At 38.3% G+C, this 25,991-nt stretch overlaps 3 protein-coding genes across 3 annotated transcripts; 2 read left to right on the top strand and 1 right to left on the bottom strand.

Annotated features, from left to right (window-relative positions):
• Positions 1 to 6: 6 nt before the first annotated feature.
• On the top strand, positions 7 to 16,635 carry LOC144662027 (coiled-coil domain-containing protein 39-like). The gene is made up of 24 exons (XM_078522761.1): positions 7 to 290; positions 1,603 to 1,722; positions 1,869 to 1,926; positions 2,965 to 3,053; positions 3,163 to 3,321; positions 3,736 to 3,828; positions 4,401 to 4,529; positions 4,856 to 4,915; positions 5,141 to 5,272; positions 6,169 to 6,272; positions 6,572 to 6,743; positions 7,041 to 7,106; positions 7,196 to 7,285; positions 7,822 to 7,914; positions 8,177 to 8,248; positions 8,892 to 8,964; positions 9,152 to 9,216; positions 11,286 to 11,402; positions 11,881 to 11,972; positions 12,125 to 12,172; positions 12,806 to 12,961; positions 14,184 to 14,786; positions 14,922 to 15,028; positions 16,313 to 16,635. The coding sequence occupies exons 1-24, from the start codon at positions 204 to 206 to the stop codon at positions 16,435 to 16,437; spliced, it is 2,910 nt and encodes a 969-aa protein (XP_078378887.1). The 5' UTR covers positions 7 to 203; the 3' UTR covers positions 16,438 to 16,635.
• LOC144662039 (lactadherin-like) lies at positions 16,629 to 20,301 on the bottom strand. Its single transcript, XM_078522772.1, has 4 exons — positions 20,194 to 20,301; positions 18,707 to 19,136; positions 17,873 to 18,183; positions 16,629 to 16,978 (listed from the first exon to the last, which is right to left on the bottom strand). Exons 2-4 carry the CDS (start codon positions 19,128 to 19,130, stop codon positions 16,829 to 16,831), a joined length of 885 nt encoding a protein of 294 aa, XP_078378898.1. The 5' UTR covers positions 19,131 to 19,136; positions 20,194 to 20,301; the 3' UTR covers positions 16,629 to 16,828.
• A 2,173-nt stretch (positions 20,302 to 22,474) lies between these two features.
• On the top strand, positions 22,475 to 24,962 carry LOC144662276 (cytochrome b-c1 complex subunit 6, mitochondrial-like). Its single transcript, XM_078523053.1, has 3 exons — positions 22,475 to 22,593; positions 24,103 to 24,366; positions 24,711 to 24,962. The coding sequence occupies exons 1-3, from the start codon at positions 22,540 to 22,542 to the stop codon at positions 24,741 to 24,743; spliced, it is 351 nt and encodes a 116-aa protein (XP_078379179.1). The 5' UTR covers positions 22,475 to 22,539; the 3' UTR covers positions 24,744 to 24,962.
• Positions 24,963 to 25,991: the final 1,029 nt, after the last annotated feature.

Genomic DNA, 25,991 nt, shown 5'->3' with positions numbered 1-25,991 from the left:
GCAGGTTGTTTTCGCCGTTTCCACAACAACTTTGATGGAGCAGAAATTTATAAATTTTCACTAAAAAGATTGTGGAAAGACTGTGCAGGACTAACACAAACATAGTTTCAGTCCTCTACACAGATATCTACGCGTATATAGGACAGCATCGCGTTCAGTTACGATCTCATCCTTGAAATCTTGAAGGAATTTTCACATTCAAAATGGAAGGCATTGCGAGTGAGTTGAACTTCGATGAAGGCATCGCCATGCCAGTGGCAAATCTCGAAAATAAACAGCTGGAGAGTGAGGTAAGCTTTACTGTGATTAAACAAATAATCATTCTCAGATATGGATGATTTTTTGTTGCAATTATTTGCTTGCAAAGTATATGTAAGCCCTACTGACATGACTAAAATATGTACAGCAATAGTTTCTCCACCTTTTATACATTTGTGATAGGCACCATAATGTTAAATCAGAAGCCTATCTGATAGGCTTCTGGTTAAATTTAATGTATATTTTAGCACAATAATATGGCTTACCTTCAGTTAAGTTGGTAAATAAATTAGAGTAGGCTTGGTATAAGGAAAATGTATTCACTACAAATGTATTGGCCTACAAGAAATGTAGTTCGTTGTGTTGAGAGGTCTCTGGTTTGATTGACTTAAGCTTATGTTCTAAGGCAAGACAAACTTAATTGTAGCAGTGCCCATCTCTACTCAGTAAAAAAAAATGGAAAAACTTCTAAGTACTGAAAAATTGTTGGGGAAACCCGTCAGAAATACACTGAGGGTAAATCAGGGGCGGATCTAGGGGTAGGGTGCAGGGGGTTTGCACCCCCCCCCCTGAGGGGTCCTACAGCTTTCTAATACAACTGGTATTCTGCAAAAAAACTATGTGGTTTATTGTTGCATCCCTCCTAAGAAAAATCCTGGATCCACCACTGTAACTGAATAAGTAATTGGCCAAACAAGACACAGAAACAAGTTGGATGTACCGCTATTCAAAACAGCTACCAGCCAGTAGTCATTTGTATTCAGAGCTACTCGGCTTTGGAATGAACTACCTCGGACTCTAACAGATGTGACTAGTTTGACTCCCAGGGGCGGGGGGACTCGCATATGAAATTGACGGGGATACTCGTCGTCTCGCTTAGGGGTGTAAATTAGGAGTTTTGGTCTCGCTTAGGGTGTTCCGGGCAAAACGGCAATACTTTAAGCCATAATGGTCTTGTTTAGGGTTACACACGACGAAATATACAAATATAAATTATATTCTTAGTTTTTGGTATCTTTTAGGGGTAAAGAAAAGCTTGAGCCACACTCAGATTGATTAGGGGTTATTTTCAAAATTTCCGACAAGCATCCCCGTACGTTTCATATAGGAGTCCCCCCCCCCTGGGGTTTGACTCTAACAGATGTGACTAATTTTAAGGCTGCTATAAAACGTCATGCTTGGAAGAATTTTATGGATGCATAGAACCCTTTTAAACGTAGTCCTTTATAATAATTAGAATGATTTTATTTTTTAACTGGGGTTGTCTTTTTGTATTTTGTATTTTTTTGTCCAGTTGATTGATTGATTGATCAATTGTTTGATGACCTCTTTTATTTTTTCAAGGTAACTGACACACAGAAGAATGTCACATCTTATAAAGAACAGCTTGATGAACACTCAGACAGAATCTATGCTATGAGTGAACATCTCAGAAATGTACAACAAGAACTACAGCATACACAGGTGAAGAAAATAACTTTGTAGCAAAACTAGATTAACAAGCAGGCCTTTATGTTGTTTTTGTTGTTGGTTTTTAATACTGGACACATCAAACTGTTGCTTTCTTATAAATGATGGTCAAATATACTTTTATTACTTGTTGTGAACAGGATTTGCTTAATGCAAGAAAAAGAGAGATCGAGACTGAAAATCACATGAAACAGATAGGTATGTAAATTTTACATTGTATCTACTAGTCTAAGGGCCTGATTACATGAGCCGGGCTGGCCCGGTTAGCCGAGATCTCGGCACGTCTGTTAAACGCAACAGCAATCATCTTCACGATTACATGACAACCGGGCCAGCCCGGTTAGCCGAGATCCTGGTATCGCGATGCCAGGATCCCGGCTAGCCGGAATGAAAATTTTCCATGTAATCGCGTTCACCGGGCCAGCCCGGCTAAGCGGGCCAGCATTAAATTACTCTTCCGAGGACAATATCCGACGAAAAAATCAATGCTACTCCTTCTAAATAGGATGTAGAGGTAAAGTAACCCATCCAGCTGCATAAGTGCAAAAGATTTAACCACCAAATTGCCGGAAAAAGGTAATCAAGATAATTCGTGCTGAAACCGGGCTGAAAGTCATCTCGGCAAACCGGGCCAGCCCGGCTAACCGGGCTCATGTAATACCGGGCTGAAAGTCATCTTGGCAAACCGAGCCAGCCCGGCTCATGTAATCAGGCCCTAAGGTAAACTCAGACAAATTTGTCTCCATTGTGTACATGCTGGTAACTCTTTCGAAATGCTTTAATTTGTGACTGTTATTATCCTTCTTACATATTCTTGGCTACTGTAGTTATTGTACACTAAATAACTTGTAAACTGGTTGTTGCAATTCATCATATAAAATAATCAATAGTTAAATGCAGACACAACAAGAAATAATGAACACGATTATCAACAAGGGAATAAATTACATTGATGTTAATATCACTTTATTTCCAATCTCATACATGTTACAGGGATGGCGCAGTGGTGAGGGCGCTCAGCGTCATATGTGGGTTGAGTTTGTTGTTGGTTCTCGTCCTTGCTCTGAGCGTTTTTCTCCGGTTCTCAGGTTTTCCTCCTCAAAAACCAACACGGCTAAATTCCAATTTGATCAAGAACAGTGGATGAAACGCCACTCTGTGGAAGTGCCAGTGCAAACTCCCATTATTTATTTATTTATTTAATTATTTATTTGTAAACCTTTGTTCCATCTTTAGCTGAGCGAGAAGAGGGAAGACTCAACAATGAAATCAGGAGAATAAGCAATGAAATAAAAGATATGACTGAAAAAAGGAATATCCTGGAGGTAAGAAAGACTACAAGCATTTGCGCTGAATGCTTTCTCACACACAACCATATTCTGAAAACTATCTTGTTCCCTGCCCTCACTATTGTTTTAACTTTTCTTTTGCTAGAACAACATTTTCAGGAATACGCAGCGTCTTGAGGACCTTAAGAGCCAGATGAACTGGGACCAGAAGGCACTGGAGGCTTGGCTAGAGGAATCAGCTCGTAAAGATGAGGATGCATTGACACTCCAAAAGTACACCCGCTCAGATGAAGGAAAAGTGAAGGTCAGTAACTACCACGTGGAATAAATAATTATTTCCTTATCCTTTTTAGTGAATATATTATTTAGTGAATATATAATTATTGCTGCTTCTTAGTAGGTCCATAGGGCAAAACAGAAATTGCACAGCAGAACTTTCTAGCCTAGTTGATATAAGGAATAAAACATCTGAAGCCTTTGTTTGAACTGGAATCAGCTCGTAAATTAAAGAACTATGAAAGGCTGCATCATCAAGTTCCATGCCCTCTACAACAATATTGTCAGCTCAGCCATTCTCACTTTTTCATTTTAATTCATTTGCCAGTTGAGACAAAAGCCATAGGGTTGTTTTCAGAAAGATGGCAAATTTCCAGTGCATAGCACTGTAATAAAAGAGTAAGACCGTTTTTTCAACTTTTCTTCATTCATTGATTATTAGGAACTTACACTAAGGATGGAAAGAATGACAGATGATGCTGCAAAGAAAAGAAGAGAACTGGAGCATGAACTAACGCTTACCATGACAGCTCAGGTCAGTTACATTAAGATAACTGTGGTGCATTAGATGGTCTATCAAATGTACATGTTTGTACAAGTGAAGTTTATAGACTAATATATTATGTAGCTCACAGCAAATTTCCTAAACAAAATCCTCCTTGGAATTTAGAAAGGCTTGAAGCAAAATATTTTTAGCTCAATAACATCTCAGACCTACGTTTAAAATATGAAGTCTCAGGATCTTGGAAAGTCTCAGATTTAAACCACTGGAAAATCATTTTCTGATTGTCAATTTTATTCTTCAGTTATGGGAATAAGTGCCAGTTTTGGCAAATCTTCATTGAAACACTCGAAGAATTTCAGAATTATTTCATCCAATCGAAATCTAGCGCAAGTGCTCACAAGTATTCCAAAAGCCGTCGCCCATATTAATATGTCATGTTGCTTAGCAGTTTCTGGGATGAAAACCGCCGGCTCAGTCACTTCTCGGAGAAGTGATCTCGCCATCAACTAACCATCAACTGGCACTTGTTCCCCAGACTGTCTTACACATAAGAGATTCATACTAGTGATGTAACTATCCTCACAACGTTCCACAATCTGCAGATTGAATTAGACAAGACAGCTGAAGAGTTCCGCAAGGCACACGCTGAGAGGCAAGAGTTACTGCGGCAGTGGGAGAACACCATTGAACAGATGCAGAAAAGAGACAGAGAGATGGACCAGCTGGCTGTGGTAAGTGCTTCCCATAAGCCATCCATTTCTTTTTCTTTCTTTAAAGTAGAATGCTGGTTTCTGATTTTGGGTTGGTACATCAAATTGAGGGGAAAAGGTCTTCCCCACCCCCCTCCAAAAATATCAGGAGTAGTCTGGAACCAGGAGGCCCAGAACCCTAGCATCATTTCTGTGGAACCTGAAAAGAACAAAATATGGCTACAATAGACTAAAACTAAGCAATAGTGTTTTTGTACTTAAAAAAAAACACAGAAAAACCAGTCAACAAACGGCCTTTTTATTTATGTTTATTCCTCTAATAAACAGTTGATCACCTTTTTCGTTAGAAACTTGCGGAGGTAAAACTGGAAGTCAGGGACAGAGAGGAACAAGTTCAAGAAAAACAGGTAATTATGCCTGCTACCATATTATTAATAAGTGCAATTATTATATCATATAGGTTCTTGTAGATTGAAGTGAATTTCAGACCAGACTCATTTTTTCCTTAGCGCTACAGTGTATATTTTTTGAATTTTCATGCTGACCTAATGATCACTTTCGTTACTTTTTCCCAAACTTCCTTCTTCTTTTGTTTGCAGTATGAAAAGTAACACTTTCTGTATTTTGTTTAGAAATTTATGGAGAGTGAGCTTGCAAACAATCAAGAGAAGGAGAAGAAAGTTGGTGTGGCGGAGAGACAGGCAGCTAAACTGCGACTAGAGTACCAGGATGCTGAGCAAATCCGCATTCAATTCCAGGATGAGGTACAGTAATATTGTACTACTGGGGGAGGAGTGGGGGCTCCCATATGAAAAGAGCAGGGAAACCAATCCAGGCATGGCTTTAAAGGCCTTTTTGAACCCCAAAGTGTGTAAGATAATTTTCTATGCTTATTCAGTCTAGACCACCAGCACAGCATGACAGCGTTTTATTTCTTCATGTACAACCCTAAATAAGTCTTTGATGGCTATAAATATTGGTGTTCTGTCTTGAACACCCAAGTGAGACCAAAATCCATAATTTACACCCTAAGCTAGGCAACAAGCATTCCTGCCCCTCCCTCGGAGTTATATGTGAATGGTGGAGCAAAAAATGTACAGTAGAATCCCACTCTTATCATGAAAATGTATGATCCTGTTAGAGTTTCTCACTTATGTCCAGGATTGAACGCAGGTATTGTTTAATGAGTACTTCATGTTTGACTGTGTTATTTGACATTTCCATATTACTTCATATTTGACAGATTTTGGTGCGTTTTGGTGAACTTTTATTAATAAGGACACTGTGATGCCTGTTATGAGGAACGTGCATCTCATTTGCGTTCAATCCTGGACATATCTAGAGTTTCTGACAAAATAAGTTCAATTTGCATACTAAATACTAAAGTGCTGAAAAATCAGTAAACTATCAATTACTCACTTGGCAAATTAAAATACTCAATCGACCGTGAAACTCGAAACCCGCTAACTGCGAAAAACTGTTTTTCGTTTCCCTTCAGTGTTCTAGTTTCCAGAGTTCTACTGTAGCATGAAAACCTTAGCATAAATCAGAACTAGTCATAAGCGTAAGGGAATGACGCCTCTGTTTGCACTGGCAAATCAGAACGCTATTTTAATATTAAGTGATTAAAAAGTCTTCTCTGTTATTTCTTTTTTGCCAGCTTGACACTCTAAGATATACTGTGGATAGGACAGCTAAGGACCTTGATAGTGCTAGACAAAAACACAACTTACTCAAGAAGGAAGTTACAAACAGAATAGAAAGGTATTGTACATGACAATTAATATTTTATTATTTGTGTCACACCCCTCACATTACTACTCAATTTCTCCATCATTATGTGTAACAGCAAGCAAGAATTAATCTTTAAGGAAAAATCACACGGATTTAAATTTTGTGTTTGTTCTTGAAGATTTACTCAATTTCTATAAAGATTTGTTTGAAAGAATGTCATCGAAACCTCACATTTAAGGAAGAAGATGTTTTGGAACAATGTTGCCTTTGAAAGTATATTGTATTAAAATCATATCAAGGTCACTCTAATTGGCATTACTTTTTATCAGGCTTGAGAGAGTCCAAAATGAGCGAGATGATTTGCGAGAACAGCTGAAAATTGTGACTGATGAGACCCTCACTGCTGAAGAGAAGGCACAGCGAATGGACACACTGTTAAAGGAAGAAGAAGCTAGGATTTATGATGTGGAAAAGCAACTGGCTAGACTGCGTGAAACACAGGTAGGGTTCTTAGGTTTATATACATATATTACCTTCAAGGTCAGTTTAACAGTCACATCTGATAACTCTGTGCATGGTTAAACCTGCTCTTACTTTAGCCGACCAGGAAAGTAACATAATTTTTGTGACCTTATCTTTCCTCTGAACTGGCTCCATTATGTTTCGTTTTGTTTTGTTCTGATTGCGGGAAGATCATTTCCCCTTTTTATTTTGTCTGTTGAATATGTTCATTTTAGAAAAAAGCATAAATATGATAAGAAGGTAATCAAAATTTGATTTTTATATCTCCGATTTCAGTTTAGAAAAACAGAAGAACTACACCAATGTAAAGTTTTGGAAAACAACACTGCAGCAGAAATTCAGGTACATAACTTTTACTTATTATGCCCTCTTAATGTCACTGTTTTGATACTGTTCTCTAAACTAACTTTCTATTTTTGTATTGTGATCAGGGTGCTCGAGCTGCCAGCAGGAATCTGAGTAGTAAACTACATAAACTAGACCAGGAATCACTTAAACAACAGGAAATCATCTACATGCAGGTAGGTTTTTGGAAACTGTGAGGACCGAGTGAGATGTGCACTTGTACGCAGTCAACTTCCCCTGGAAAAAAGTCAGAGTAGTTTATGACACTGCTGATGATGAATATCACCCAGGGAGAGGGGGGGGGGGGGTCTTCATTTTTTAGATAGGGAGACTCTGCCCTGAGGTCCAAACGCTTACCCTTTTATATACCATTTTGACAGAAAAGGTAACCTTTTCGTGTGCATTCAATAGAAAATGGTAAATAAATAAGCTCTTAAATACCTATATGACAGTTTCTCCTACCCTTTTGTACACTCCCAACTCGTAAAATCCCTACCCTTTTATAATCCTGCAGCCTTAAAAACTTACCCTTTTTTAAGCAGAGCATCACCGTATATAGGGAGTACCACACAGGGAATATCTTCCTCATTGTTCTTCTAGTGTAACATTCTATCCACAACTTCCCCTTGTAAGACACACTTGGAACCAGTTCCAACTGTCCGATTTAGGGATGGGTTTTTTTAGAAAAATTTGTTTGTGTTGTGTTTTATAGGATTTCCAGCTGCAGCAACTGGAACGAAGAATAAGTCGCATGCAGGGAGAGCGGAGCAATGAGGAGAAGCTGCAACTTGAGGCTAGGATAAAGGTAAAGTTTACGACTTGAATACGTCGAAATACGCGGCTATGGACGTTTTCTGAACGAGAAAACGTTATTTATTCAATAGCAGTGGGCGATGCGAAGTGGCTACAAATCAACCTCGTCCCCCATACCATCACGACTCCGCATTTTAATGTTATGACCAGACCCTCTGCAGTAGAACACTGAGTTACAACGTGAAAAATTAAAAATAAAATGGTATTTACTAGATTTTGCCAAATATAAATCGATTAAATTTTTTCCTTTACAGGAACTGATGTCTCAAATGGATGAACATAACTCGACTCACACACTTCTCAGTGCTCAGATGAAGAACTTAAACGTAAGTATAAAGCCGTTTTCTTTTCCTGTGGAGAGTTCGGTTTCAAAACGAATTATAAGAAGTTAATATGAATTGCTTTAGTTTTTTGTGTACAGTTGAGTTGTTTATTTGGGTAAAAACAATGTTTAAAAACGTCGTGCCTTCACTGCATTGTACTGAAATCAGGTCTTTTTTTAACAGCATTTAGGTAAAAATTCAAAACCACGCTTCGGTACGTGCAATTCTCTAGGCTGATCACAGCTTCTCTATTTTACAACACAAAAGATCACGGAAGAAAAAGCGAGCACGAAGCATGGGGTACCCACCCCCATCCCTTGCGCCTCCCTTTTGCACTGACGTCAAGCTCTCTTGCAATTTTTTCTATGTTCAACGATCGAAGAAATCTACGAGAATATAGAGGGCTGTGAACAGTTTTGAGATTATCCCGCACTTTCGACTGGTTACATGTTTTCTTGTGTTAGTTTTTTTGTAAGTGTATGTAATGGCTAAAGTTGTCATTCGAATTAAAGATGTTTAAGTAAAACATTTTAATATGAAAAACTAGACAGCGAAACGTTGTTCCTTGCTTATATCGCTAGTTTTGATCTTAAAAAGTAGTAATTACCTCCATTTAATTTTAAATTAAAATGCTTTTTTTTCACAGGACGATCTTCGACGAGCTAACCGAGACTTGAATAAAGGAAAGGAAGAAATGGAAACTCTTACAAGCAAGATTGGTAAGTGCAGGCATCAGAACCTAGACTCTCCTTACCGTTCTTGGGATATTTGTTGTAATGATTTAGTGAGATGATAGAAGTTAATCACTGTTGGAGATGAAAGGGTATTTGTCCGTGTAATCTATATGTACGTTATGGAAATGAATGTTTAAAACTTTAAATGTATTTTTCGATTTTATTTCTACAGAGGAATTAAATCTTCACAATGACAGCTCGGAGAGAGAAAGAAAGAAAGTGGTGGCCTTGAAACAGGTTGGTATATTTAACAGTTTTCCTCATTAATATCTGTTCATAGCTGTTTGTCATTGAGTTATTTTTTCAAAATAGCTCTTTAGTCGGCGCGATGTTCCGTGACTCAGTCAGTGGGTCAGTGGGTCAGTGAAGTATGTTTGTTTGTCACACCAATCAGATTTCAGGTACTATCAGAACCAATCAAATTGCAGTTTATAAAGGCGAAGTAATCTGACGAAATTATGTGTCGCAGCGTGTCGCAGTTCGTTTTCATTGAAAGATTAATTGGTGAGTTGTGAATTATCATGGATTTGAAACGTATTCGTAGTTTGCGAATCAAATTGTGAGCTTCGATACAAAATTCCCAACTTCGGCCCGAATTTATTAAATCCTTCTGTAGTTATGTTATCAAAAAGGGCTTTGCTACGCTAAACTGTTGGAAATAAATGTCATAAAAATAATAAACTTTTATTGTTAGCGAGCCGTAAACATGTTGTCTCGAACAAATTAGTCTTCCCTGTCGCGTCGCGTCGCGTCGGCTTCGATTAAAATCAATTTTACATATGGGTAAACCATCCAGTTTCATCCGGTTTACAAACGCAGAAGACTTGAAATTGAAGACAGTGAAGATTATGCCTCACAGAAATCGTTAAATATGTGTTTTCATACAAAAAAGTTAAAATTTGACCAAATTTCTACATGCATGATATTTATTTATCGGCAAATCACTTGCGTGATCGCTGATGCGAAACGTTGTCTTGCACTTCAAGCTACTTTCCTTGACAAGTTCTAAAATCTTCGAGTTCAGAAATCGCCATGACTTTCGAGCAACATGTCTTGTTTCTCCTCAACTACCAAACTTGGAAAGTTCAGTCGGGCCGAAGTCGGGAAGTTTGTATCGATGTTTGCAATTTGATTCGCAAACTCGCACCGTAATTGGCAACTTCATAACAAAGTTTCCAATTTCCCAAAAAACTTCGCAAAGCGGGCGGCCAAAGTAAAATGAAATCAACTGTAAAACATTTCGTTCAAACATTTAACATTTAACATTTCGTTCAAACATTGAACCGGTACAAGTAACTTTACTGTTAAAAGCAACTACGATCGATAGCGAAAACAGAATAAGAGCGTGCCATTTCGTGACAACTTGATAACTCAATTAGTTCTTGTTTGTTGAATAGAATTTACGTTGTGAATAAACGAAAATCTTTGTTGAACAGTTTTGACAGGAAACAAATACTCCAGGTGTACTGCGCATTAAAGAACTTTTCCGAAGAGAGTGGTTTTTTTATTTGATTCGTTTATTACTTCGCGGTTTATTAAAGTACTTTTCGTTCAATGTCTATGAAGACGTGGCTTTTTCGAGAAAAACAAGGGTATCGTGTTACGTTCGTTTTAAAAAAACAAAGGTATCACGTTACAAAAGTGAGAAAAACAACGGTATCATGTTACAGTGTTTGGCAAAAAGCCAAAAGTATTCCGTAACAAACAAAAGTAATCCGTTACGGTTGCTACAAAGCTAGCAACAAAATAACCGCTTTAAACAGAATAAGAACGTGCCATTTTGTGACATTTTGACAATTGAATTAGTTTTGTTTTTTAATTAAATGATGAAAATTTCCGTATTAAATAAAACAGTTCTGATGAATCAAAATGCATGTAAAAATTATTTTGTTTGCAAGCAAACTTTGTGCAAAAAAGTGACTCCGTGGGGCGCCATCCACAAATAGCTCAACCCATGGCATAAACCATCCCAACAGGACAATCACCCAGTTTCACCCCAAGCCACCTCATAAATTGAAAAAATAACTCCTGCACGCTTAGCGTGCCTATGTTTTTTACGTAGGTGCACGTATTTCTTTTTCGCTTGTTTGTACTTTCTTTCATACTTACAAGCAACGAGTCGAAGTGTACTTTTTATAGGATGTGGTTAGATAAGCATCCAGAATAGAGAGTTTCCCAATTTACGCATAACTGTCGTCCTGTAGTCGTTATACCTTAGTTACAAACCATGCAACTTCTCTTGGAGTACTAGCTACTGACATAAGTGACCAGTGAATGACTGGTGTTGTTATGTTCTTTCTTTGTAGAATCTTATGGTGGATGAGAACATTCTTAAGCTGGAGATCAAGCGCCTTAGAGAAACGCTTAGCAACAAGGCAGACAACGTGCTTAATCTGGAGAAGAGAAAACTTCAATTAGAGACGGTACGTCAACACTTTCACTTGATATCATTTCTCTGTAAGTGGAACAGGCCTCTAAAACTGAAAAAAAAAATAGTATCAGTTCAGAAAGTACTTTTTAAAAAGGAAATCTGCATGTATGTTAGAACAAGATTTTTGCGAAAATTCAAAGAAACGCAAGGCTCAAGTTTCCAAGTTTGTCCATATTGCAATCCATTTCCATCCTCGCCATCGTTTGTCATCCTTACTTCCTAATGGGTTCCTGTCATTTCTCCAGTACTGTTCTACTAAATAAAACCATTATTGTTGGGTTTCCTTCATACAAACCTCGCGTTTTCAAGTTTGTCCTTATTGCAATCCATTTCCATCCTCGCCATCGTTAGTCACCCTGTCTTTCTTATGGGTTCCTGTCATTTGTTGGGTACTGTTCTGCAAGTTTTAAAGCATTATTTCTGGGTTCATAAATAGAAGTACATGACGCTTGTCGTTTTGTGTTTTGTAGGCGATGAAGCAGCGCCGTCATGAAATCGACATTCACAAAGACATGCTGAAAGCACAGATCAAATCTTCTGAAGAGGAAAGGCAAACTGTCAGGTAACCCAGTCCCTCACCTGTCTCCTTCACAAGCGATTTTTTTAGTTGTCACGCAAGTGTTGTGTGGTGTGACAGACTTGCCAGACCCTTGTAAGTATTGCGTGACTTTTGCCATGACTTATTTGTGTAATTGATTTTGTTTTTCCCCACAGCTCTGAACTACACGAACGGATATCCAAGATCGACAAACTACGGAAAAGGTATGACATTGGTATTGTGATATTGACTGACTGACTGACTGACTGACTGACTGATTGGCTGACTGACTGACTGACTGACTGACTGACTGACTGACTGACTGACTGACTGTCTGTCTGTCTGTCTGACTGACTGACTGACTGACTGACTGATTGGCTGACTGACTTACTGAATGACTGACTGACTGTCTGACTGACTGACTGACTGACTGACTGATTGGCTGACTGACTGACTTACTGAATGACTGACTGTCTGACTGACTGACTGACTGACTTACTGAATGACTGACTGTCTGACTGACTGACTGACTGACTGAATGATTGACAGACTGGCTGATTGGCTGACTGACTGACTGACTTACTGAATGACTGACTGACTGAACTGAACTGACTGACTGAGTGACTGACTGACTGACTGAACTGACTGACTGACTGGCTGATTGGCTGACTGACTGACTGACTTACTGAATGACTGACTGACTGAACTGAACTGACTGACTGAGTGACTGACAGACTGACTGACTGACTGACTGACTGACTGACTGACTGACTGACTGACTGACTGAAGAAACTGCAACAGAATGTTCCTGTGCTCTAAATTATCGCTAATAACATACTTCATGTTTGATCAACTAGGTATGAAATCCTGATGATCTCCATGGCGCCTCCCGAGGGGGAGGAGGAGAGGTCTCAAGCCTATTACGTCATCAAAGCAGCTCAAGAGAAGGAAGAGCTTCAGCGTGAAGGCGATGAACTGGACGCTAAGATCAGGAAAGCTGAGAAGGAGATCAGGTGAGAATCTCAAATGTCCGCTTGTTCTACTGCACTAAGGAGTAATGTCATATTCAGTCTAGTCATTTGTACAATGTCAAAAAAAAAAAAACGCTCAAAGTAATAATTTACAAAGGTACATGAATATCAAACAGGTATTTATAAACCAAAAGAGAACAAGAGTGTTCTCTTTTTTTTTTTTTTTTTTTTTTTATTTGCAGAAACTCACGTTACAAACAGTAAAAGAAAAAAAAAACAAACAAACAAACAAATAACACTAACAATACCTACACTACATACAAAATCTATACTGTGTGTATATATATATAAAAAAAAAACTTAACAATACTACTAGTCCTATCATATTGAGTCCATGAGGATTATATTGGCTATATGAATTCGTTTACGTTCGTTTACTAACAGTCCTTACTAATAGACCTAAAGGTGTTGTCGAATTGTGCCATAGTTTTATAAAGTCTATTATACATATATATATATATAAAAAAAAAAATAAAAATAAAAATAAAAAAAAAAAAAACATTCATTGAATTCGTTCATTGGATTCGTTTACTAACAGACTTTGCTAACAGACTTTACTGACAGACCTAAAGGAGCATAAAACTGCAATGCGATATAGGACAATTTTATAAAGCCGTATTATACATGAAAACTTATAATACACTACAGATAAACTACAACACAGTTAAATAAATTAAGGATTGACATTAACAAGAAATAAAAAATGTAAAGTAAAACAGAAGAAGGGAGAAAAAAAATAACCTACAGTATAGGTGCCCAAGTAGCATTGTATTTATGAAGCGTTTTGTTTGCTATGGCTACTTTACGTAAAACTTCTAATTTCGATTTCAGTCTTAGAGTGTTCTCTTTTGAGAGTTAAAACTGGGGAAGATAAAGCCGAGATTGAAAAATTGGATCTAAATCTTAGAAGTATGAAATACAGAACAAAGCTTTGTAGTTGTCAAAAAAGAAGAAAAAAGAAATATTGAACATTTTCTGTTTAGCCTATATACAGGCTGGTTTGCGCGGCATAATTTTATGTAGATCAATATATATTTCTTCTGATAACATCACTGAGTGAATTGTCAAACAAGCAGGTAATGGAAATGAAGAAAATCATCAGATCCACAGCTATATTCCTTGAGCCAACTCAAAAAATTTGTGAAGATCAGTAATGAGAATTTGTGTTTTTATCGTTATACTAAAATTGTCAATTTTTTGCTAGAGCGTTGGAGAACACACTGCGGTTGATGAACGGTCGTAATGAGACGTACCGGAAAAGCTTTAACAAGGTGGATGAGATGAGCGAGGAGTTTGATGAGAAGCAGCGCTTGGAGGATCAAATGCGTGCTGTCATGGACAAGTACAAATACAAACGACGACAAATCCGTGAGCTGCAGGAGGACCTGGGCTCCATGCAAAGCACGCTGGACAACTTGAATGCGGACGAGCAAACGTTGGTGGAAGTGATTACTGAGAAACAAGCAAAGACGACTAATTTACAGAAAGAACTAGACGAACAGAAGACAAAGAAGGACAGAGCTGCTCGCGAGGCCAGTAAAATAGCTCGCACTGTAAGGAGCGCTAAGAAAAGTTCAGGAGAACTGCATGAAGAAAAGGATATGGATTTGAGAGAGTTGCGAGAGTTTAACACGCGTACGATGAAACAGATGGGAGAGGTACTGCACAGTCACCCGGATCTTGGTCCCAGTGTCCAGATCTACTTCAGCCAGGCCGGGTTACCAATGCCACCTTCCCCAGGCCCTGGTATGTCGCGGCCAACATCGTCTCGTAGCTCTAGGAGTTCTGGAACACTCTCGTCCGCTAGGTGAGTTCAAATGCGAAAAGTTTATACTCCAGTACTCAGTCAGTTATATAGTTATATATTTGCATTTCTAAGGGGATTGCTAAGTTAAAGGTAAAATGAAAGGATTAATTTGATGTTTTTTTTATCGCCCCGCAGATCTGATATATCCACTGGCAGTCGGCGAGGTGTTGGTACAGTGGACATTGGAGCTCTGGCTCTGTCTGGAGCCGCTAGTCCCACTGGGGCGGGAAGTCCTAAGCCAGGTGTGTACATGAACAGTGAAATGTAAAGTTAAAGAGGCTATGTCACGCAATTTTAGGCAATTTCGGCGCTGAACAACTGGTCATAGAATTAACTGAATTATCACAATAACGGCTTAAAACTGTAGAAGAACACAAACGAAACACAGAAAGGTCAAAAGAAGGGAATAGCTGGGGCAAAATTCGAGAAGATTAGAACGAATTGCGTTCGGGTAAACTTGAAAAACGTCGGGCCGACTTTTTTCAAGTTAATCTCAATTTGTATCAAAGTTTCATTAAAAATGCTCGAAAATCATCCTTGTTTGTTATGTGGCCGTGACTTTGCCAATGAAAGACTTTTGCTCTGCCAATTTAAAGTTTAGAGCTCTTAATGAACGAATATCAATGGAATTACCTAAAATACCGTGCCCTAGTCCCTTTATTCCGTAAAATCAAACCATCATGATAACTAAGTATGTAGCACTGCTGGGCTAATTGAGGACGCTGTAAATTAACAAACAATGTATAAAACAAACAGAGGGGCAGGGTGACCCTGGGTGGAGGGTCACTCGCTTTGAAGGTAGGGTGACCCTGGGGAGCGAGCCAATTTTTTTCTCATATAAACAGTTTGGTTATTTTTGGCTCGCTTACCTGAGACAAGTTGACACATACGGAGCATGCGCAAACGCTATATAACGCCAAAACAAAAACAAAATTGCAGATAAATTGAAATCGAAGTCAGCGGTAGATTTGTCCAAAAAATGGTCTTGGTCGGTGTTTCAGCGTTCCTGATTTTAGAAAAGGCAGCCATAATAAATGTTTTAAAACAACTCTCGCCAGTCTTTTGAACTGAGAGGGCCAAGTTTTGGCCTGGCCAACACGGACAACTTTCTCATATAAACGCTTGGCAAAAGATGGCTCGGGGGAGAGGGTAACCCTCCTACCAGGGACAACTCTCCTTCATATGAACAGGCCCTTAGTCAGACCAGTTGGCTATATACAAACTGCGGCAATCCAGCTCGTGCCGCCCAGGAGAAGCAACTAGAGATAAGATAGTGGGCCTTGCCGCACTATTTCATTTTTTACACTGTTGTAATAATGGGGGTGGAAATGCCATTTCATTTTTTACAACCTAGTAAAATGGCCCAGCTCACAACGAGTCTCTCGTAGCTCAGTTGGTTAGAGCGCCCAACCGGTATCTGGGAGGCCATGGGTTCGATTCCCGTCGGGGACTCAGAATTTTTCTTTGTCCCACGCTCGTGTCATGTTGAATACTTCATCTTTCATTAATGTTCTTTACGTTTCCAGGTGTTTCGCCTTCTGGTAGTGCGCGAGGAAAGAAGACGAGTTCCAGGCCTGGCTCCACAGCTGGGTCCAAGGCCTCCTCCCGAGCTGGCAGCGCGGCCAGTCGCCGAAGCACAGATCGGCGTTAGCTCATAGCATCACTGATTTATTTACATTAATACATTTAATGTTCATTCTCGATATTTTCCTTTATTATAGCCATTGTTAGCATACATTGGTCTTGTAAATACACATCATGTAAATACTAAACAATTTCTAAAGGAAAACAGAATTGTTGTGGCGATTGTTTTTATCGCTTGTGTAATAAAGAGTGTAACTTTCCGAAATGTGTTGGAATTTAAATCCATTAGTTCATTCAGGGAGAGCAGTTATCTTTTTCTCTTATCGTTTCCCACAATTGTCTGAGCCCGCGTTTTCGTGAGAGCTGTTGCCAAGTAACATGACGTAATATTGTGACGACATGCTGACGTCAAACTTCGGCAGTCTATCGGGTGCTCGGTGTATGGCCGGCCGCTTTTGCTAATTGTAGTCGGTACAGCCATATATTTCTACCCGTAAGGCGATCTTTCCTACCCAGGCGGTTGGTGCAATACGAAGGTACATTGCTGTGATAGGAGGCTGGAGCTGGTTTGTTATGACAGTATTTCTATCTTGGTTAGCAGCAAATTCCTACAAAGTCACGACGGCAACACACGTGTTAGCTTTGTGACGCAATCTTCAACGCAATTGCTTAGAAATAGACGTCTTTTCACTCGTCACGCGCTTAATTCGCCCCCACCCCCCACCCTATGCCTTAAATTCTCTACTCGTGTGGTTTCTCTTGGTTGAAAAACGTGTGTGAGTACAGGGGCCCACACAAATGGAGCGACTGTTGATGTTTCAAAATTATAAAGGGATGTATGGGAAAACCGAAACGTTTTAACATGAACTATAGCGAGTAATATTCACATTTATGTTCAAAATAAACGTAAAGTTACCTCAATCGTTGTGCTTTGTAAGCTAGCTCGCGCTCGATGGCGTAATCTTGTTTTTGAACAAGCTTGGTTGAATAAAGTTAAATTTGGTTAAATTCTCCTGTTTCATCTTCTTGAAGTAGTCTGGAGAACTTCGCTTCGATACACTTAATGTATTTCTTTAGTTTCTGTAAGAAATTTACGGTGTTTAGGTCGAAATTCATGCAACTTACCACAAAACCAAAAATTATGTTGCGTGTGTCATTACGTGTATAAAGCATTCGCGTACAAATTCTTCGTGTTTCCAAATATGGTACTTAGCAAAATGAATATTCAAATTTCTGTTCATGCTAATAGGAACGTTTGAAGGTTCCCGTACATTCCCATTTGTGTGGGCGCCCCGTGGTGTTAGATTCATAATTGAGCAACAAATAGAAAGTTACAGCCAGGATCACAATCCCAAATCTCACGGGATACAATTCGTTGCCCTGGTACGTGTACTGATCGACTGGTCTGAGTACATCTGTATCATAGTAGAACTTCAAATTCGTATTATTTTTAAAAATAGCTATCAGCTCTCGAGGATACCGAAAAAAAGACAAAACTTTACCTTTCGTGAACCAGGCGCTCTAAAGAACTCGTAGTACGACCACGTGACACCATCTGAGCTGTACTGAAGATTATAACGAGTTACCCACCAATCATTGTGAGGATTTCCCTGAGTTGCCACGCCTGTGATGCGCTTGGAGTGAGGCTGGAAACTAATCTGCAGGAACTGGTTAAATGTTCCCTCATTGACCCAAGACGTGTTTGCGTTTAAGCGAGCGTCACTAGGTCTGAAAGGGCTCGAGCTGGACGAGGCGTTAAAATTCTGATCAGGCAACTTATGATTACTGAGACCAAATGGAGAAGAACTGCAAACTAACAAATAATAATAACATTCATTTACAGGGCGCAAATTCAACGAATGTTTTCAATTGCACGTTACAAAGAAAAATGTTGATGTCTTGTCTTTTTTTAGTTCCGTCAAAAAAGCTGTCCAGTCAAACTTAAACAGTCCAAGGTTACTGGCTGGCTGGCCAGACCAGTAAGTTCTAGGACAGAATTCCTTTGTTAGCCAGATTTGTCCTGTCAAATCAGTCAATTCACAAATATATTATACACTGTTGTGGTGGTTTGGGGCGAAAATCGCTTGGACAAGGCCATTTTACATTCAAAAGAACCGGACTGGCCGGCCAGTTCTGGCAAATGGAAAGCGCCCAGTCATGATCAAAGACGATACTAGTACGGTCTAGTACTAACCTTAAGTCTAAGTCGGTAGCCAAGTCCGAGCAGGGAAGACCCTGATCCATAGCCAGATGGCTCTAGCAATATGCTTACAGTTGTATTAAGATCTACTCTATCATGTTCGACTATAAAAAATAAGCATATTTTTGTCTCTTACTTTCGCACTTTTCCCCACTAAATCCCTCGTGACAGGAACATTCAAACCCTGGATGGCGCCTTACTATCTTGCAAGTTCCATTATTCCAGCAAGGATATGTTTGGCAGTAGTCCACAGGCTCTCTCAGTTTGTCCAAGTAAACAGCTCTAGATCTGTGAAGGAAGAAACTTGAATCTGCGCGCCGTGAAGAGTTATTCAGCTCGCAAGTCATGTAGGGAATGAAGTAGTTGAAGCTGTAACAGACTGGGTCAGCGTCACATGCTGCGGCGCAAGATTCAAAGCGTGTCCCGGATATTGACATGAAGGTGTGTTCAAAGAGGGCGTAATCAGAAACTGATTCGACTAAACGGCAATCCTGATTTGAAGCAGCTGTGATCTTCATCAAACACAACATGAGATGAGTTATGAGGACTGTGGTTGACATTCTGATCTGTGTGACCAAAAGAGAAATAATAAAAAGCTAAATATAATTTAATTATAATTAATTTTTTTTTAAATGTGACCAACATTGTTTAAGTTTGAATTAAAGCTAACCTGGACAAATACAAGGGTAAAAAAAATTACATCACCGCACTAAACCGACCGTTGGACGGAAAATAAGTAAAATATTGTAAAATCTTGCTTATTAGCCTTCTGTTATAGACCTGTTGGGTGGATAACAGAGAATGTATAAACCCCACGGATATACATACGCACCCCCTTCCTCCCCGGCATTCAACTCGCCTCTACTTCGAGAACTCTGAGGACGTCTCTGAGACAATAATGAAACTTCTCATATGTTAAACACAAAGATAGAGTAAATAAACCATTTGAACAGCATTATCTCTTACTTGATCTATTGACACAATGACAACAAAGTGCGTCTTGACAGGCAAGTGACCCATTTCCAACAAAATAATTTTTCCACTTTTTTGATGTCTTAATTTTGTGTAATGACATTAAAGAATTACTTGTAATTGCAATGTTTTGAGTTTGTATGAAAAAACAGCAAGTCAAATTAAAATGCATCTTGGATCTGACTTCTTAATTCTACGTGGATGATGGAAAGGTGTGTGTCATATGTTTTTTCGTAATTTAATTCTGTTAAGTTAAACTTTCTTCTGCCCGGCCAGATATAAGTTTATCCATTTGTCCTATATTCGAACCCTGAAGCTAAATAAATAAAGCCGCTGTTAAGAAAGTAAGCATTAATAATTCCAGGTTTTCGAAGAGTACAATGTCTCCCACTTCAGTTTGAAATCGTTCGTAACATTTTGTTCTCATTTAATCATTTGGTTTTGCAGTATTAATCTTAATTTTACCGACCACACAGTCCCTTCTGAACAACTGTAAAAATTTCATATCCTCACCCTGATTTGTCTATTTTGTACAACATCAGTTGAAGTGAAAACCGTGTCAGTTTTGTTCGGGGGAATAACTTCTCCCTGTTTTCTTAAACAACAATTAACGTTCCCCGCAGATTTAGTTGGAAAGTTCACAAACCTTACCCTTAAATTTCTGGATCACCTTGTTCTGTGTGAATTTTGAGCAAACTGCAGAGCCTTTAACACGCACAAAATGAGTTCGAAAACTTCCCGGCGCCGAGTCGTTCTTTAAGCTGAACTTCAAGTTTGTTCAGGTGTACAGTTCTCACCTGTTTCACACGACTCAACAGTAATCATAATGATAATGAGTACTTAAAGTGTAAACTTTATCAAAAATGTGCAATTACTACAAAGCCGTGAATATTAGATCGGAAACATTATATTTAAACAGAAGAATTACTTCCCATCCCACATTTCCTGTTGTCTGATAGCGATCTCACTGTTTTGTTTTTTATTTGTGTGTTGTCCAGAATACTGATTGAATAAGTTCTTTTCAATTGTCTTCATTTTTCTCTGGTTTTTAATATTTCCCTTTACAGTGATATATTTCAAACAAACAAGAAAACAAACAAACAAGTTTCCACGTTTCAACCTAATTTGAGTGCCACGCAGCAAAATCTATTTTATGACATTTTGTCTAACTAGAATCACACAGACAGCAACATGCATTTTGCAGATAAAATTGTATTTATTATTTAAAGGGACTATGTCACGGATTTTACCAGATTTTTGAACAGCCAAAATTCATATTTGTTTCGCATGAAACCAAGAAATAATAGTCCATTTTTAATAAAAATAGCTATATTAGAGCACTGAAACTGTTAACTAGCATTATTAGCTGCGGATGGCGCGGATGGAAACGGATTGGAATTTGAAAACGTTAGGCAAACGTTTTCAAATTGTTTCCGCGCGTCTTCAAAAAATCGATATTTGTAGCCTTTGCTTGATTTCTATCCGCAAATTAAGATTGTATCTTCTCAAACTCATTAATAATTCATCAAGTTAAAACAAAGAAAATTATAACCGTGACGGTGGTTTGGAAACCCGATCTTAATTAGCATAGATTTTTACGATTTTATTTCTCCGTTTACTCCGTAGTTTTTGTTTCGATTGAGAAGATATATCAAACACTCCAGACAGTGTTTCATCGGCTATCCAAACACCTCGAATTTCGTCAAAAATACTCCGCTGCGCGTCGTATTTTCAACTCTCTTCTCGGTGTTTGGATATCCCGAAGAAACACTGCCTCTCGTGTTTGATATATTACTTCCTTTAGATGTTCAAAGATATTGTTTTTTATGGGTTTAGTTGTCTTCCACTAACTTCAGAACAGTTTATACCAAAAATCTGCGAAATCTCCATGACATAGTCCCTTTAAAAAGGCTTAAAAGGATGAAAGGTATTAAAGTTCTAAAATCGACCGTTTTCGACGCTAAGTCATTATCAATGATAGGGCCTTTCCACATCACTGGTCATGACCTAGCGTTGAAAACGTTTTAATTTTAAAACTTTAATATATACCTTTTATTCTTTTTAGACTTTTTTTAAAAAAATTTATCAAGCAAACATTATGACAAAAATGTTTTTCGTAAAATTAAAAAAAAAATGTCGCTGACTGTTTAACTGGGCGAGATCTGAAAGTCATTTAGTCTGATTTTATCTGATCGAAAAAGTTAAAAACACAAAGACGTTATCCTTTACAGTCCAAATCCCTAATCTCCCTTAACCCTTAATCTGGATAGTTAGCACAACCAGGACCACAAACTTTTATCGACTACCTCGCTATCTGTTTGGCTACGTAGCGATCGTCTATCTACCAATCAACACGGCTCCGCCTCTGAGCGTTCGAAGTCCGTCTTATTCTTCGTTAGTAGAAACTATCCTTCTATATTTTCGGAGTTTTATTACTCCTTTGATGTTTTTCTACGTTAGAAAATTTAGTGGAGCCTATCTCCCTGGTTGTGTATAGGGCAATAAAATTGGCAAAAAGGAGCAAGCCCAAGAAGGTAATAAGTGGGGCATTGTGTCTTGCCCAATAGCAAAACACAATGACAGATAATAACATAAAAGTTGAAATGGGGCCTTAACCTACTGGTAAAACCATATCTAGCTATTTGCCCTTTTACAGTAGGGGGCCGCATTTAAACTTTTATATTGTTTTTCCGATATGCTACTGAAGGACAACCTCCAAAGACAAGAAAACAACATGTCAAACAGCAAACTTATTCTTACGACAGAGAAGACCGAGGTAAGATAAAAAAATTAGAGGAGAAAATTAGAAAGGGTATCTCTCTTTCTCGCAATGAAACTATAAGTGAAACTAGAGGCACAGTCAGGCTCAATGCACGCATTGCGTGCCTGTTTACCCAGAATGCTTTGCCAGCTGGCGTGGTTACAAAGTTATGAGGCTTGATCGCTAAGCTTGCGCGTTACACGAGAAGAGTGAAGTGCCGGTAGATTGCTAGCGAGATGGGTTTAGATGAAGAAAAAACGCTTTTAGGCGAGGAAATTGACACAGAAGAGGTAAAAAAACATTGTTTATAAATTTACCTTGCTGTATTTAGCATCAAATATTTGTTAAACTCTGTCACACGACGCAAATTTCAACTTGGTCGCTTGTCTGTACTTGTATAATTTTCGGACAAGCGCAGAATGCTGATCAGAGATTGATCAATTCAACAGAGAGAGCTGCGAAAGGTTTTTAATTTTCTAGTGTGATTATAAGTCGCAAGTGAAGAACTGAGGGATCGAAGTACACCCATTTTGTTGTTTGCTGTTTATTGTTGCTAAACATATTTCTAAACCGAATTCTTGCATTTATCTGGACCGTGTGATCAATATTTGAATCCCTTGCACTCTTGGGTATAAACTATATAAAGCGCAGTGTATTGATTGTACATACTTTGTAATAACTGAAATCATCAACAAACCTACAAAAAATGAAAATCATTTCAAGGTGATTTACTTAGCAAAATGCAGTGTGTTAAATCTAGTTTAAGGAAAGGTTTTCATGCTACGCACTGTAGATACACAGCTTTTGGCTTTCTCATTTGGTGTGTAGTGATTCAAATATTAATTGCTACGTTGAATGAGTCAAAACTACACTGCCCTTTGAGTATAGACACAGCTAAATCACTGAGTGGCTAGCTGGAGATATGAGATTACCGTATTTATTCGATTAAGCGCCCTGGGCGCTTATTAAATTTTTGGACCTTGAGGGTGGGCGCTTATTCGAGGTGGGCGCTTATTCGAGGCTGGGCGCTTATTAAATTTTCACTATTTTTAGCAAGTAGTACGTTTATTTTGCAAGAAAACAATGTATAATAACTAAACGCGAAGGTGTACGAAAGCTGAATTTTTAATGCTGATTGAAAGTTTCAGTAAAAAAAGCTAAAAAAACTCGGTCTTCGCGATAGTCTCTTAGTAGTACTTAGTCAATTTTAATCTCAACTTTAACAATAGTCAAACTTTCCTCTTGTGCCCTCAATTTAGTGGGGTGGGGGGTGGGCGCTTATTCGAGGCTGGGCGCTTATTAACTTTTCCTGCCTATAGGGTGGGCGCTTATTCGAGGTGGGCGCTTATTCGAGGTTGGGCGCTTAATCGAATAAATACGGTAACCTTCTTAAACAGCGTAAGAAATGGCTTTTTAACAATTGACTGTTTAGAACAGCCATTGTGTAATAATTATTATCCTTGAGTGGATGCCTCTAATAAAAGGATTTAGCGAACTTTCTCAAGTTTGGTTTTATAAAGTGGATTGTCTTAATCCAGGAAACACTCATACTCTGCCATGGAAGGATTTTTGTTTTGAATCTCTCTGCCTCCCCACCCCTCCACTCCCTTTAGGATCTGAACACTTCTATTGGCTGTGTATGTAGGCTCCATTACCGCCGTCTTCTCAAGTACCGTCTTTGTTCCTCCCGAAGAGTGCTTTTGGGAGGAGGAGCTTGGGCTCATTTTCCCCGAAAAGCAGCTAGAAATTGAGCCTACTGTGTATGGATATTTTCTGTAAATTTCTAATTTCTCTTGTAGGCTGGAGATTCAGACCCTGAAGATGAGGAGGAGGAAGAGCCTGGTGATGACGGCGGCGACGTCGGAGATGATGATGATGATGAAGATGAGGAGGAGTTAGAAGATCCTTTGGATAAGGTTCGGGAATCATGTGCTGAACGTGCAGAATGTGCTAAATTTAAAAATGAGCTGGAGATATGCAATCAACGAGTTAGCAGCAGGTCAAACACAGAGGAGACATGTGTCCAGGAATTGTTTGATTTTCTAGAATGTCAAGATAAATGTGTAAGTAGAGTAAGATAAAACTTGTTGGATTTTTCTTTGAAAATGTCTCAGAGCCATGTATGTTATAGATGAAATGAAATTCGTTTTTGTCCCCCAACCACAAAAAACGAATTACATTTCAAGTGATTTCAAACTAGTTTGATTTGCCGTATTTTCCTTTGTTCCAGGTTTATTACCTAAAAAAAAAAACCAAACATTTTAAACCACAACATGTACATCTGTTATGACTTGAACATGACATTTTTGTTATAGACATCAAAACTGTGTTCTATACTTTTGTCATCCATTTTCATTTCAAAGTATTACAGTATTTTCTAATAATCTGATTTCTTTGTTTTTTACAGATTGGACATCACTTGTTTCCTAAACTGAAGTGACAGATATTTTTTAAAGTATCCTGATTTCGGTAGGATATTTTGCGGATGTACTACACTTGTTATTTCAGCTTGATTGTAAAGATACACTGGGAAGACTTGATGACATTGTTGCTTTCATCTGTTGCTGATACACCAGTAATTTTAATGCCAGGAATCTCTCACTGCTGTGTGGACTCGTGCTTGAGGAAAAATGTTAATAAAGCACTTTTATTGTAAAAATTCCAAGTGTCCATGTCTTTCTGTTTAAAAAATAAAATACAGTAAAATCTTCATAACCCTTAGTTGAAGTGTAAGGATACGTTAAAGTGTTGATGAACTGTGATTCCAACTGCAATACAAAGACAGGGTTTGTAAGGGTCATTCAGAGGAAACCTGGAAGGTCATGGAATTTTGGAATTTTTAGGCCTGAAAAGTGATGGAATTTATGTGTGGGTCATGGAGAGTCATGGAAAATGGTATTGATTGTACAAAAAAGGCAGGTTATTTTTTGTGAGGAAAAGGTTATAAACATATCCAAAATCAATACAAATTTTGAAAATTTCCAAGAAAAATGGTCAAATTTTGGTCTTGTAAAACTTTGAAAAGTCATGGAAAAGGTCATGGAAAGTCGTGGAATTTCAAAAGTGCTAAAGAGTGTGAAGCGTGTATCATGATACCAAGAGCAATACATAGATTGCAAGACTACTGGTAGCTCAACTATCGTAATTGCGATAGTTTGGTTAGTTATCAAGTATTTAAAGTAGTTTTCAAATAATCTTTTGTGGTCCTTTTCCTTGCCTGAAAGTATTTTTTTTTCTCCACTGTCTGTTTTGTTCTTGGTTTTGAAATCAAGGGAAAATTCTGTTCATGAATGTGAAAGTAGGAAGTATGACACTTTGCTGCTGACATTTTTGTTTTGCTAAAACTTGTCCCCAGGATCTTATCCCATTCAAAATGTGGGCTAGTCAAATGTCTCCATCGGTATTCAGTATTGCTAATCAACTACACACGCATCTTTGTGTTAAAATAACATTTTTTATTTACCATTTCTCACGATAAGATTTAAGCTTGTACAGCTTATGGGACTGTGCTGTGTACTTGCTGTGTTTGGGCTAGAAACAGTTGTGTGGAATATTTTATGAATGCTGAAATAATAATAATAATAAATAAATATATGTTGTGTTACAATTTTACCCTTGGTACAATTTGGCATTTCCTTCCTACCAGTTGTGAATCTATGCTAAGTAATTCCTATTAACCTTTTTTCTA

This window comes from Oculina patagonica, chromosome 8, assembly GCF_052425735.1.
Source record: "Oculina patagonica isolate OP01 chromosome 8, crgOcupat, whole genome shotgun sequence".
NCBI lineage: Eukaryota > Metazoa > Cnidaria > Anthozoa > Scleractinia > Oculinidae > Oculina > Oculina patagonica.
Note: the sequence above shows the minus strand (reverse complement) of the source record. Positions and strands in the feature narration are given on the sequence as shown.